Source organism: Hesperophylax consimilis, chromosome 12, assembly GCF_061612785.1.
Source record: "Hesperophylax consimilis isolate HC1 chromosome 12, BYU_Hcon_1.0, whole genome shotgun sequence".
Classification (NCBI taxonomy): Eukaryota; Metazoa; Arthropoda; class Insecta; order Trichoptera; family Limnephilidae; genus Hesperophylax; species Hesperophylax consimilis.
Genome location: NC_142847.1, coordinates 14,754,944 through 14,769,545, shown reverse-complemented (window position 1 = coordinate 14,769,545; position 14,602 = coordinate 14,754,944). Strand labels below are relative to the sequence as shown.

Sequence of the window (14,602 nt, the reverse complement as noted above, 5' to 3'; positions counted from 1 at the left end):
TAGGTAAGTGGCTCTTCAATAATTGTTTTAGGTCATTTAGAGAACAGTCACTTACATCCAAATTCTTTGCTAGTTCGTTCAACAGCACCACTCCCCTCGTCATGCTATGCTTTGCCAGGACGTCGGTTTTGACTTTTGGTACTCTGAATAAGTCATGGTATCGACTTCGGCTGTAGTGGTCTGGTACATATTTTATAAATCATAGCATCCCAAGAGGAATGGGCTATCAATAAAATTGTTCCAAATTTTGAAAGACATAATAGCTAGACTTGCTTTCCGCCTAGTTTCCAGACTCACAGAATTAGTTTCCTCAAGTCGATATGGTGCATGAACCTAGATAAATAAATACCTTCATCAAGTGGTTTTAAATACATATAATAAAGGGAGGAAACTTACAAACAATAGTATTAACCTAACCCATTTGTAGGTGTATTGTATAGGTCATTGTTATTTATTATTATGATCTAATTACCAATATCAAGTGGTTTTAAATACATATAATAAAGTGAGCAAACTTACAAACAATAGTATTAACCAGTGGCGGTTTTCTCTAAAGTGCGTTTGTGCGGCGAACCCCCATTAAAAAGATGAGAAAATAAAACAAACTTGTTTTATAATAATATAAGCACATTATAGATAGCACGCTATTAAAATTTCGCCTTCAAAACCCGCGCCACCGAAAAATACGATACATATTCCAAATTTTGTGCGAGTTGAAATCCGCGCCAAACTCTTCATACAAAAGAATTTTAGCCGGTACAGATCCCTATGACGGTGACATATACAAAATTTGGTCTTTCTTTGCAAAAGTAAGACAAATTGTGTGCGCCGAACACGCGTTATGTTATCACGTGACCTCCGAACATTGACGAATGTAACCGAAGAAACCCGAGAACTTCGCGGTCGACGTTTGACCTTTAGGGAAGCAAGTGTTATTTTTTATGTTATATTATGGTATTTAACTTTGTAGTCATTTTTGTACATATTTTTGTTTTCTTGTTTCTGCATTTCTCCAACCGTTTGCTTATGGCATTTGCAAATCTACTACCTATTGAAGTAGACTTAGTAAATTTATTTCGTGCCACCTTTATTTGTTTTTTTTTAATGTTTTAAATATCTATTATATGTATATTCTACGAAATTATTCTTCTCGAAAAAACAATAATAATTAGCAACATACATTGAGTGCTATAAAAACATTAAACAATTTAATTCCTATAAAACTTTTCTCATTATCTAATATTTGTGTCTAGTGAAGTGATTTAAAAACAATAATATGTAGGTACCCCTCCCACTAACTTTATTTAAGTTGTGTGACTGCTGCCGTATTCGACTATTTGACGAAGGACAACAGTAAGTAAATTTTAATTAGATATGTTTTTCTTCTCTTGAATTTCTGAACCCCCTGTTAAAAAGACCACGAACCGCCACTGGTATTAACCTAACCCATTTGTACGTTATACTATTGTATAGGTCATTGTTATTTATTATTATGATCTAATTACCTTTATCAAGTGGTTTTCAATACATTTAATAAAGTGAGTAAACTTACAAACAATAGTATTTATTTAAATGAAAAGGCAAAAGATACAAATTGTTATAGAAAACACAGCTTCCATATATATATATATAAGGAATATTATTTTAATCACTTCTGCATATGATGATAGATAATATTATAATTTGTGTTCACCGAGTAGCATGTGTATTTCTAAGAGGTTGGCTCCTTGTCTTTATCCTTGTCCTTCTCATCCTTGGGGGAGTCTTTGGGATTGGTGTTTTTCAGCGTGGTCACGGCTTGGCGGATGGCCTCACTCTGCGGATCCACTCCCGGTAAGTTTTCTAGAATACTCTGGAGAAAGGCTGGATCGTTAATAACTTCCGCATATTCCTCAGATACATCCATGCTCTCGTCAGCACCCGTCTCCTGCTGCATGCTCATCTGCATGGCCAGAGCGATCTGTTCCTCTTCAGACAGATCCATGGCTTCCCTCTCCAGAGACATGGCGAGGGCTCGACCCATCATGCCGCTCTCCTGGTTCGTGCTCGCCGCGCCCTCTGTGCTCGGATCCGAAGTCTGTTGCCGGCGAGACTCCTCCTCCTGTCGCTGGCGTTGCTCCTCCATAGACACGCGCAGAGCCAGAGCCAGCTCGGGATCTTCGTTGGGATCCACACCAAACTCGAACTGAGACATTCCAGAGCCTGAGGGCCCAGCACCACCTTCACCACCGACAATGGGGCTAGAGATGAGAGCCTCCGACAACACTACGCAGCCGCCAGCGGGTACTGCTACCAAATGACTGCCTCCAGTGGTTCCGTCCTTGCCATTCAAAGTGTTAATGAAGATAGTGAGACAGGCATTGTTGTCAGTGTCTTCCCCGAATGAGACAATATCAACATTTACCTTCTCTTTCTTCAGCCTCTTGGCCAGCTTCACCAGTTCCTTCTCATCCGTTTCCACTGGCGAGCCGACGAAGACGATGATCCTCATTTTGTGGTTCTTCCCTTGACGATGCTTCAGCGCCAAGTGAGCGATTCTTATTCCGGTCAGAAGGTTGATGTTTCCGTTAGGCTGCACACGGTGGAGTTTGGACAGAATACGACCAACATCGCTGGTGAGTGTAGCTAGCACTTCGACATTCGCTAAGGTTAACAAACCTACATTGTTCTCGGGATTCGAGCGAGTTTTGGTATGACAAACAAGATTCACAGCTTCCTGCTGTGCTTGGAGTCGTGTAGGGAGAAAGTCCCCATTTCTCATGTAATCACTGTTGTCCACACATATCATAGTACTTTCCAGCACCATTTTGAATTTTATTTGTTTTCAGCTTCAGTGACTAATAAATAATCCGGATAATGCAACTAAAAGATTCGCGCAATGACAGTTCTCCAAACGCCACAGACAGTTTTTCATGCAATCAAAAACTGCCAAGTAATTCCATAGATGTTTATTGTGTTTCTATGAAAAGCATAAACTAAAGAATGAAAAGACATAAAATTGTCTTTGATTAATTTTCTCAATGATGGTCGTGCCGCGTTCTGATGTTTCAGTTTGAGTTGATCAATTTTTATTGAACGGCAAAAATTGTTGGAGAAAACTTGATCAACTTTCAACTTCGTTGGAAAAGAGGGTTCATACTTGTCAATATGCGCTCAACAGAGAGGTTGATCAATTAAAATTGGAACTAAGTTCTAAACGAGGCATTACTTGGTGAATGTTCTTGTCACAACCATACATAAATAAACCACTCAACCATACCAAAATAATTGCCACATTGTAAACGTTCTATAGTTAAATGCTATGGAAATATCCACTGGATTTGTTTGTTTTTTTTATTTTTTTACTTTCTCCCATGGCGATCTTCACCATGCCTTAGATAACAGTGACGTGTTTTATGCAAAAATTGTTTTTTTTTTAATACCTAGTTATTTATTCTAACATGATTTGAGAATTTCACGGCCAAAAGTATCACTGTCTTTGTTATTGTCGTTATTTATTCTGTTTCATAAACTGTATTAAATTAGTCTCAAACCACCTTTCATTACGAGTTTATTATAAAAATGTAAAATATTATTATAGTTGACCACCGAATAGTATAATGACAATAAATACCTTAGATACAATAAATATGAGAAATAACTAGGACAGTAAACGTTTACATATTGCTCTTCAAATCTAGTTGCTAGCCATAGTTTTGTAAATTCCTTTTCATTTCCTTTTTCTGCTTGGCTTGTTAGATATTTATGTCGGTCAAGTTGCTCTCTAGTGACCGCCTTGCAAGGTAATCCTAGTTATGACATAAATCCTAGTTGTTTCGACAAGCCTCTTCTAGATGTTTTTGCCACCTATTTGAGGAATAGGAGGCAGTACGTATACATCGACGGACATGGGTCTAGGGAATTTCTTTGCATTTTCTGGAGTACCATAGGGGTCGAACCTATGGTCACTTCTATTTATTATTTTAATTGGTGACATTCAAGAATGCGTCAAATATGCCACTTGCCTGTTTTTACTGATGATCCAAATTACTTATGAAGATTTGTGAAGGGCAAGATTGTGTCAAATCACAAATTGATTTGGATTCAATGTCATCATGGGCCGATGAAAATAAATATTTTTTTTAATACAAAGAATGTGTAACTATGTCATACACACGTTCGAGAAACCCCATCAAGTTTGATTATTGTATTTAAAATATTTATTGTCACCAGCAAAATCCATCAAGGACTTAGGGGTAGTCTTCATAGATCCCAAACTTTTGTTTTCAGACGATATTTTGCAGTTGACATCATCATGTTACAAACTTCTTGGGTTTGTAATAAGATGATGTAAATAGTTTTCTAATCCCGAAGCAATTATGGCTATATATAATTTCATTATAAGGTGTAAAATTGAATACGCCTCAGCTGTATGGGCCTCATACTAGCAAAAATACATTGAGAAAATTAGAACAGATTTTAAAAAGTTCCTTGGATACCTGTATATGACAATGCATGGAGAGTACCCGCGATTCACACATCACGAAGATTTGCACAATAGCACGCGCTACCGAAATCTCTAGTCGAGGAAGAGTAGGGCCCTTGCAGTAACAGCGTAGAAAATTATGAATAATTTAATAGATATCCCATACCTCCTGAAATGCTATGAGTTATTCGTACCAAAAACTACAGCCAGGGCCGGCACACTGATCAAGACTGTTGACCATAAATGAACCACTCACCTGTTGACATTTTTAACAGTTGCCTTGAAGGATTCAAAAGGCATGAAAACACCATTCATTGCCTTAGTATGTATTTCATGTTTTTTTTTCTGAATTAAAAAAAGAAAAATAATAATTTTCTGGTAATTACGGAATAAACATACCGCTTAGCAGACATTACAAGGAAACATATCATTGGTATCCAACCCGAAATCTTTTATTCCTGTATATTGTTTCATCTCTGTAAATCATGTACTGTTTGTTTCTAACTAACTAACTAACTAACCATCACGCCGTTTCCCCGCAGGGGTAGGCAGAGAGGACGGACCGCCAAACAACTCGGTCTTGGCACACACTCCTTGCCTCATTCACATTCATACATCGTCTCATACATACTCTTCTATTATTCTGACTCTTGACATGGCCCGACTCGAGTATCTGATTCACTTGATCGTGCCATGTCTTCCTCGGGCGTCCCCGACTTCTGCTACCATTCACATTTGCATCATATATCCTCCTTACACTCCTATCTTCGCTCATTCGCTCTACATGCCCAAACCATCTAAGCGTCCCTTTCTTAATCTTACTCATTACGCTTACATCAGCCTTGCACTCTTTGCGGATCTCCACATTCCTCACACGATCAAACATGGTTTTACCACACATACGCCTCAGGGATCTCATTTCAACAGCATTTAATCTACTTTCATCCTTTCTTTGCCAGTTCCATGCCTCACTTCCATACATCAAGGTAGGTACCAGCACTCCGTTGTGGACTGCTAACTTCGCTTCTTTGGACAATTTTTTGTTAGCGCCTACGGCGTTTAGTCCTCCATTAACGGAATTACCTGCATTTACCCTTCTTTCGATATCTCTGTCAGCCTTCCCATCTCTCGTAAACATACTTCCTAAATACACAAACTCATCCACCTGCTCCAAGTATTCCCCATTCACAATTATATTGCACACTGTTTTCGTACTCTCTCTTTCAAACACCATTACTTTAGACTTACTTACATTCATCATTAACTCATTCTTCATGCATACTTCGTTCATCCTAGACACGAGAGACTGTAGATCATCTATACTATTAGCAATCAGCACCGCATCATCAGCATACAACAGGCAACATACTTTCAAATTATTCAAATTCGCGCCCAATCCCACCTCTTTCAATTCTTGCATACAATTATCCATGTATAGATTGAATAACCACGGTGACATTACGCAGCCTTGTTTAACACCTTTTGTGATATCAAACCACCCCGTAAAACCACCGTTTACCCTAACACATGCAACGCTTCCCTCATACAGAGACGCAATTGCCTGAATCAGATTCGTATTCACTCCATACTTGGACAACACCTTCCATAGCTTTTTCCTGTCGACTCGGTCGTATGCTTTTTGTAAATCTACAAAGGCACAGAAAAGTTTCTGGTTTTTTGCCAGAAACTTCTCAGTGAGCATACGCAATGAGAATATCTGGTCCATGCACCCCCTTCCACTCATGAAAGCACCTTGCACATCCCATATTATATATGTTTCTATAATATAAAATAAAATAAATATGTAGTATGTCATGTGCATTGTAAATGGACAAAATGTCTGTTTTGCACAAAAAATACCGTATCTAAAAATGACTTTTTTTTTATTTTTTTTATTATCAATATAAAGTTTCTTTTACAGGTTTTTTTTTTTCGATGTCTGTCTCACTAGGATAAACCTGTGTCGAGACAGACTGATAAACGTACCCATTATATATTGTTTTATCTTTTTTTTTTCAAGAAACTGACACATCTATCTCAATACTTTTGAAAGCGTTAAATTTGGTTGTAGGGAATATGATTAATTTACATTTTACATCTGGTATCCCTGCTATCCCCAGTTCGGCCACTGTAATTTTTCAGATATCGTTTTTCGATCTAGTTGTTTCTAGTTCGCAAAAATGGCTTTCGGAGATTACCCCAAGGAATATAATCCGTCCGTGCACGGCCCCTACGACCCGGCTAGGTGGTATGGCAAAGGTAGTACATTTCGAACCATATATAGGTACTAATTTCTCCAAAATGTGAACCTCCGATGTCTTGTCACCCATGTTACATGGATGTACTATTATATAATTTCGACTTGTCAAATTCACATTTGAATTTGAAAATAATCAAGAAACGATCTTCGGATCTCGTAATAAGACTGAGCACTATTCATTGATTAGTTTTGAATGTTATAATATTTTGGATTGAGTTAAGCCACATCTAACCTTTAAAATATTTTTTTGAAATAATTGTTGCTTTTATTGACCCCCCAAACTGCATCCCCAAAGATGAAATAGTCCCTCGAAAAAAGTCAAGGCCATCTGCATGCAGTTAATATATATTTTTAATAATCAGAAAAAGTGTCATAGAATTAGCCCCTCTGGCAAAGTTTCAATTAGAGCCACTGAACATCGACAGCCAGAAGTCATGTTATTTTAATATTAGCATGACTAAAACATGTATGATTAACTGATTTCAGCCGATACTCCCCTTGCCCAAGTGAAGATCAATGAGCTTGGAGCTTGGTTCGGCAGGCGCCAGAAGTCTCCTCAGGCTATTGTGGGAGCCGTCAGCCGAGGTAATATTCAGCCACGATTCGTATGGTTAAACTTATACCCATGACTACCATTCTTAATACGCTATAACATATTCAATTTAATTACAATTACAACAAGGAACAACTATTTCAGTTGTAGGAGATGGAACATAGTGCAATTTACACCGCCACAAATATAAGTTGACGAAAAAGGAGGGCACTGTGGTCTATGACATTACAATAATAAGTAGGTGTAGTTTCAAGATTAAAATATTAAGAATAAAGTGTTAATTCATACTTACGCCACCGCCAACTTATATTTTTTTGTAACTCTGTATTAGCTATTTCGTTAAAATCAAAATTGATATTTTACGTCTTTAGTATAGCCAGTTAAAGTGTAGATACAAAATTTAAAATTTGTTGAATCGAAACTTTAAACATCTCTGATTAAAAGTTACCAATTTCCACATCCAGCTTCCAGAACTTCCTCTCCTTTATTTCCCTAAAAAAAACCTCCACACAACATCCCCAAAGATGACATAGATCATGAGGGAAGTTATTTTCCTACGGTCCTTTATTATCTTCCTGTGTGGAGGCTAAAGTAAAAAAAAAAAAAAACACTGTTGGGATGCAAAACAGAAAAAAAAATGCATCGTAATCAAAGAAATGCTGTACAGTAGTACTTTCGCATTAGTCTGCCACTCGATTATCTGACGAGTACTAAAATCTGCCACTATTTTTACTACTTGAAAACACAAAATCATTTTCTGTAATTGGCTGGTATTCATATGTCAAGTCTCTAGTCCGCCGCGTGACTGGACTCGAGTGCCGAGATTTTTACTTGACGGCTTGGTTTATCTTCCTCTTACACACTCAGTTACTATACTGCCGTCTAGCTTGTTCTTGCTGGCCATTTTACCAGTCATCACTGACACCAGGGTTAATTACTGTTTTAGGATATATCGGTTAGTCATTTGTGTATTCTATTGCCACATGTGTTTTTATTTGTTTCGTTCTGCCACGTTTTTTGTTTGAATAAGTTTATAAAATGGAGTCTTCTCTTAAGTGTAAACATGACATCTTATGTGTAATGTAATATATGTCAGCTGTGACAGGTAAAAACATGCTGGTGGGGTACAGCTAGTAATGAAAATAAAGATACAAAAACTCCATAAACAAAAAGCAACGCACTATTTGAATCCAAACAAATTTTTTCAGTTAGGAAAAAATGTCAGTTGAACAAGGTTCAAAGGAACGTTAGAACTTAGTAAAATGAAATATTGTGTCCTTGCTGGTCGAACAATGTTCTGACTTCACAAGTAGGTATATTCTAGAATCTAAAATATACGTCCAATTTAAAAATTTCTTTGTTTATAATGAAGATTTCAAATACAATATATTAGATTGAATCACAAATTTAGCAATTGTTTTAGACGTTGTGAGAAATTGACATTGCATTGTTTAGAACCCCATAAATCAGAATAAGGTAATGCTCAGTTACAACCTTGTCAAACCAAAGTGACGATTTGGTGAGTTGATTGACTGATTTGTTTGGTTGGCAGGCTGGTGGAGGTGGCAGCACAAGTATGCGCAGCCCAAGCGCACCGGCATGGCACCCTGGTACCAGGCAGTTGCTGGCGGTATCGTATTCTTCTACCTCATAAACTACTCCAGGAATGGTAAGTGTCCCACATCTTATTACATACATCGTTATATTATTACTTTTCCAATGCTACCTTCTCATCTTGGCGGATGAATATTTAAAAAAAGAAATTGGTGCATAAATGTAATACAGTTGGAAAATACAGGGTGTCCGGGGGTAAAATGCACTAACTTCGGGAGGTGATTCTACGTAATAGTACAAGTAAGAAGATAAACGACTTTTTTCAAAATTCCAACTTTTACTTGTACTTTTCAGGAAAAAACGTAAAATTGGTCCGTCGTTTTGGGTCTTACGTTTTTATTGCGCTCTTGCTAAATCTACCGTCCCGCGCCCAACGCCATCATTCCGTCAGTCTATTTAATTGCCGCGCTTTGTGTCAATAACTTTTATTTTTTTAATGATCTGATAATTTAATGTATCTAGCCGTGTTTAAGATTAAAAATTTGATTGTTTTAATTCAAACTTGTTAATGTAATGTGTCTATCTTAATGTGCATTTATTAAGACTTACTTGAAAGAACATCATGTAGAATCTCCTCCCGAAGTAAGTGCACTTTCCCTGGACACCTATTTCACAAATAAAATTGCGATTTTGCGTGGCTGTATCATCATATTCACCAATTGCAATATTCTTGCCCTATCTAACCTTACCCAACACAGAGAGCATATGTTGGGATCGGCCAAATGGAAGATCAATTAAATAAAGAAGAAAAAACAGAATTAAAGATTATTTTTTCAATTTAAAATAACAAAGTAAATAAAGAATTTTTAACCCATTGGCCTCAAACGACGCCGTCCCGGCGTATGTACGGCGATGTGTCCTAAAATCAACCGACGCCGTCCCGGCGGGTCTGATGTTTGTCGGCTTAAAAACGAAAAAGGGATACATTAGTGAGAGTTTAAAATTTTAAATGCCAATCGCTCTGTAGATAATTAAGCATTCATTTCGTAGTAATTGGCAGGACTCCGTTGGTACAGTTTTTTCCTGATATTTACGATTGAAATTTTGTTATATTTCCTCCTGGGGTAAAAATAATCTTTAAATATTGAAGACAATATTAGTGATTTTTAAACGCAAATCTGAAACAGAAAAATCAGAAAAGGAAACGGTCACATCTGGGACACGAACCCAGGACCCTTGTCTTTCCGGGACAATGCTCTACCAACTGCGCTAATGGGACCCTATCCTCATCGGTCACTTTTAACTGTATCATACTTCGAATAAGAACTACCAACGTTGTCTTCATTTTTTTCACCGCACATTTTTATTGGCAACTATCTTTATGTATGATCGCAAGATTCAACCCGAACTACATGCAATCCTAGACAGCGTCTTATAGATAAACCTATCTTATTGTTTTTTATTTTTAATGTGCGACATCTATTGACTTTTTCTGCAAGTCTAGAAATGAATTATTATTTTTCGGAATAACTTATTGAGTAAAACCTCAAATTATAATATTTAAATATTGAAGACAATATTAGTGATTTTTAAACGCAAATCTGAAACAGAAAAATCAGAAAAGGAAACGGTCACATCTGGGACACATCCTGGGTTCGTGTCCCAGATGTGACCGTTTCCTTTTCTGATTTTTCTGTTTCAGATTTGCGTTTAAAAATCACTAATATTGTCTTCAATATTTAAATATTATAATTTGAGGTTTTACTCAATAAGTTATTCCGAAAAATAATAAAAATAATCTCGTCGAATTTAATGTTTCAAAGACCCAATCCTGTCTGATTACGTCTAAAAGGGATCCAAATGATAATCTAGTCTCCTTCAACGGAAGCAATCTTCCGAACAGGCCTTCCATTGATGTGCTTGGTGTAACTATAAGTGACCAGCTCAGGTACGGGGGCTCCATCGAAGCCAGAGTAAAGTTGGCCTCTCAGAAGCTGGGCGTACTGTACAGGGCCCGCAGATACTTTAATAGTACACAACTGCTCACCCTGTACAAATCGCAAGTGCGCCCTACTGTCGAATTTGGCAGCCATCTCTGGTCTGGAGCCCCAAAATACCTGAAAAAAACCCTTGACTCTGTGCAGAAACAGGCGGTCCGTTTGATAGATTCCCCAATCTTAACAAACGGACTGCAATCTTTAGAGCACAGGCGTCAGGTAGGTATGCTGTCCTTGTTCTATCGGTATTACAATGAAAGATGCTCTGAGGAACTAGCGTCATTGATCCCTTCGGCACCGGTGCGTAGTCGGGATACACGCCAAACGCGCGCCCAACATTTGTACACAGTTGACACTTGTCACATGAGAACGGGTCGCTTCTACGATTCGTTCTTAAGTTCAACAGCTCGGCTGTGGAACGAACTGCCGGCCTCTGTGTTTCCTCCCTCCTACAACATGGGACTCTTCAAGACCCATGTTCACTCCTTCCTCTCCACAAAAAGACCCTCCACACAGCATCCCCAAAGATGACATAGGCCCTGAGGGAAATTATTTTCTTCAGGGCCTCCTGTGTGGAGTAAATATAAAAAAAAAAAAAAAAGTCATTGAATTTTTTTCAAAATGGCGTGTGGTTCGGGAATTGACAAGTTTGTTCGTAAAACGCGTGGTGGGCGGTTAACATCAGCCCAAATTGTAAAAAAATATATCATGGTAATAAGTATGATAATGTACAACTTTTCTTAATCCAATTATAAAAAAATGAAAAAATAATTGCTTTTTATAAAATAAATATTTTTATATCCTCCTTTAGTCATGTATTATTATTTTTTTTAAACACTGCATATATTTTTTACATACATTGATTCAATGCGCAAGTAAATTTTAAAAAATTGTTTCGTTTGCAGGTTTAGTTTGAAAGTTATGTAAGATTTAGTACACCACTGCAGATTTAAAACTTTTGGTACAAAATTAATTTGGATGTGAAGGACAATTTTTTAGCTAAACAATTTGGAGGCCAATGGGTTAATATAAGTAAAAAAAGAAACAGAATAATAAATATTTATATCACTGAAAAGAAAATCCATAGAAGTGTGATCTACATTGATTTGAAAGAAAGCTGATGTTGCTAATCTCTAAATAGTATAAAACAAAGTCGCTATCCGCGTCTGTCTGTTTGTGCGCTTAGTTCTTCTAAACTCCACTACGGATATTGATAGGGTTTTCACTACGATTTAGAGAATTTCTTCCGAAAGGTTTACATATATAATACTTGCATATTGTAATTATAAAAAGTAGAGAAAAGTCTATGTTCTATAATCAAGTCGTAAAAATATTTTTTTGAGCACTACATTGCTAACGCTGGCTAAACCTTATGAGATACATTTAAATAATGTAGAACGGAATTATATATCTTAAAAAGGCCTACAGAAAAGTCCGCAGTGGTGTATGCCTATCTTCTAAGGATAACCCCTAGCAACGCCAGGTACACGTCAGCTAGTTTACAATAAGACCTTTTGTTTCATAAGCCATTTTAATTAGTATTGATTATCTGTTCAAGAATTTTGGTAATTGACAAAGTTTGATCAATTTCTTCTGGCACACCAGACACGCCCACAACACACTTCTGTTTGTTTATCTCTCAATTGGTTTACATACATTAAAGCTAAAAGACTATGATAATTATTCCTTTGCTGGTCATTTGAGAATCTTCTAATTTTTTTATTGGTACCGAATTATAATGCTTCTTTGTACATCAAGAATAAAGAAATTGTTTAATAATGTATATTATGATCTAATAAATGTATTTCTTTTGTTGCAGTTGAACATAAGTCAGCCAAGTACCACTAAATGGATTATTATTCCTGAACTTCACGCAACCATCTTGGGATATTCATTAGCTGTCTCAAATTGAAAAACTTAATCTGTTACACTTTTCCGATTCAATTCGATTGTAAAATACATAATGCTGTAGATATTAAGAAAACACTATTTTTCTCTCTTATTTTTACCCTCTTATTCATTCGCAACTCTTATTTTAGACAAAGCACTTGTAATATGTATTTAGAGAAATTTTTACAAACTGCTATTTTCTGCTAAAGGCAGCTTCATTGATGCTAAATTTGTCGATGTCGGAATTGATTCTGTTCAGCAGCAAGATTGCTCTCCCCATTGGCATGACCATTTGCAAGTTAGTCCTGCAGGCTGGGATGGGCAATAGGAAGGAATACTTTACCTGGTGTGGACTCCAAATTACGGACCCAATTTTAAGTGTACTCCTTGCTAGGGAATTGAATAAAACTATACCCGGGTATCTCTAAAATTCCTTGCAGTGCGTAGAACAAAGCCCAACATTCTCAGTAAAGTGCTACAAGCCATCTCACGCGTAAAATGTTAGCCTACTATCAAACATGATTCCAATATCCTTCATGGTGGAGACACATTTTAAACATCAGGGTTCTATTTTATATTGGTAATACCAGGTATGACTCGCCCTAGTCAATGACAAAATTAAACATTGAACTCGGTCCGATTCTTTTTACTTCAGTGATCAATTCTATCAATATCTGCAAGAGTTGATTGCAGTATTTTAAAGTTAGTACTTTATAAAAAGTTTTAGGTCATCCGCAAAGAGAAGAAACCTAGAGTGCAGAATTACTTCTGAAATATTAAATATGAAAAAGAGCAGTGGGCCTAAATTAGAGCTTTGGGGTACTCCTGATCATACAAAAAATAGTATAGATTGGAATAGTCCATGAGACACAAAACTGTTTCCTGTCTGCGAAATAGCTAGCAAAAAAGGTAAGTAGTCTTATGGAAAATCCTATTATAGTCAGTTTAAGTAAGACGTCGTGATTAACAGTATCGAAGGCCTTTAAAGTCATATGAACAGTCTACTTCAGTCATACTCAACCTGCGGCCCGCGGGCCGCATGCGGCCCGCCGAGCTATTTTGTGCGGCCCTCCATACATTTAATATCAGGAACATGATTTACAAAATCTGGCATTCTATATCACGTTAATTTGAGATTAATTGCGACTTTGACGTACAGACGTTGAAACTCGAAGAGGATAGTATAAGTATAATATACTATCTATATAATATAATATTCTATAAGAGTGTTGCTACTGCACACCATAACTGCACACGCTAGATCTATCTCTAAAAAACAAAAATTTGACAGACAAATATGCGCGCAAATAATTTTGCCCGTGGCAACACATAAAATTTTGACAGTTCTAAAGTTAAATGGTTACCAGTGTTACTACCAACGAAGGCTATAATATAATATGATATAATATTTTTCGCGGCCGGAAATTTTCGAAAATGGAATTCCGTAACTACCCCCCCCCATGGATTTCGAAAAATTGTTGTTGGGAATTACATATGATGTTTTTGGTTGTGCGGAATTTTTTTTCAGCGAAGTTCTGTAACAACCCCCTCCCCTATGGATTTCAAACATTTTGTGGGGAGCACTCATTTTGAATTTTTGTGTGGGGAGTTATTATGTTTTACAGAAATTCTCTAACAACCCCCCCCCCATGGATTTCGAATAATAAAAGGGGGAATCAAGCTCACACCGTTGGCAACACTGACCAGTATAGTGTTGCGGCCCGCGTAGCTTTACAAACATATGAATTTGGCCCGCAGAAGAAAAAGGTTGAGTATCACTGGTCTACTTGATGGCCTTTATCTAACTTAGATCATTCGGAATGAATCTGGCTCTTTGATAGGTCTGTGTTTTGGGAGAACAAACATAAAAGCCAGTAAATTTA

At 37.0% G+C, this 14,602-nt stretch overlaps 2 protein-coding genes across 2 annotated transcripts; one reads left to right on the top strand and one right to left on the bottom strand.

Annotated features, from left to right (window-relative positions):
• Positions 1-1,548: 1,548 nt before the first annotated feature.
• Rpn10 (regulatory particle non-ATPase 10) lies at positions 1,549-2,942 on the bottom strand. The gene has a single exon (XM_089638146.1). It carries the CDS (start codon positions 2,804-2,806, stop codon positions 1,712-1,714), a length of 1,095 nt encoding a protein of 364 aa, XP_089494272.1. The 5' UTR covers positions 2,807-2,942; the 3' UTR covers positions 1,549-1,711.
• A 3,622-nt stretch (positions 2,943-6,564) lies between these two features.
• Positions 6,565-12,815, top strand: ATPsynF (ATP synthase, subunit F). Its single transcript, XM_089637735.1, has 4 exons — positions 6,565-6,724; positions 7,212-7,310; positions 8,831-8,947; positions 12,649-12,815. Exons 1-4 carry the CDS (start codon positions 6,646-6,648, stop codon positions 12,675-12,677), a joined length of 324 nt encoding a protein of 107 aa, XP_089493861.1. The 5' UTR covers positions 6,565-6,645; the 3' UTR covers positions 12,678-12,815.
• Positions 12,816-14,602: the final 1,787 nt, after the last annotated feature.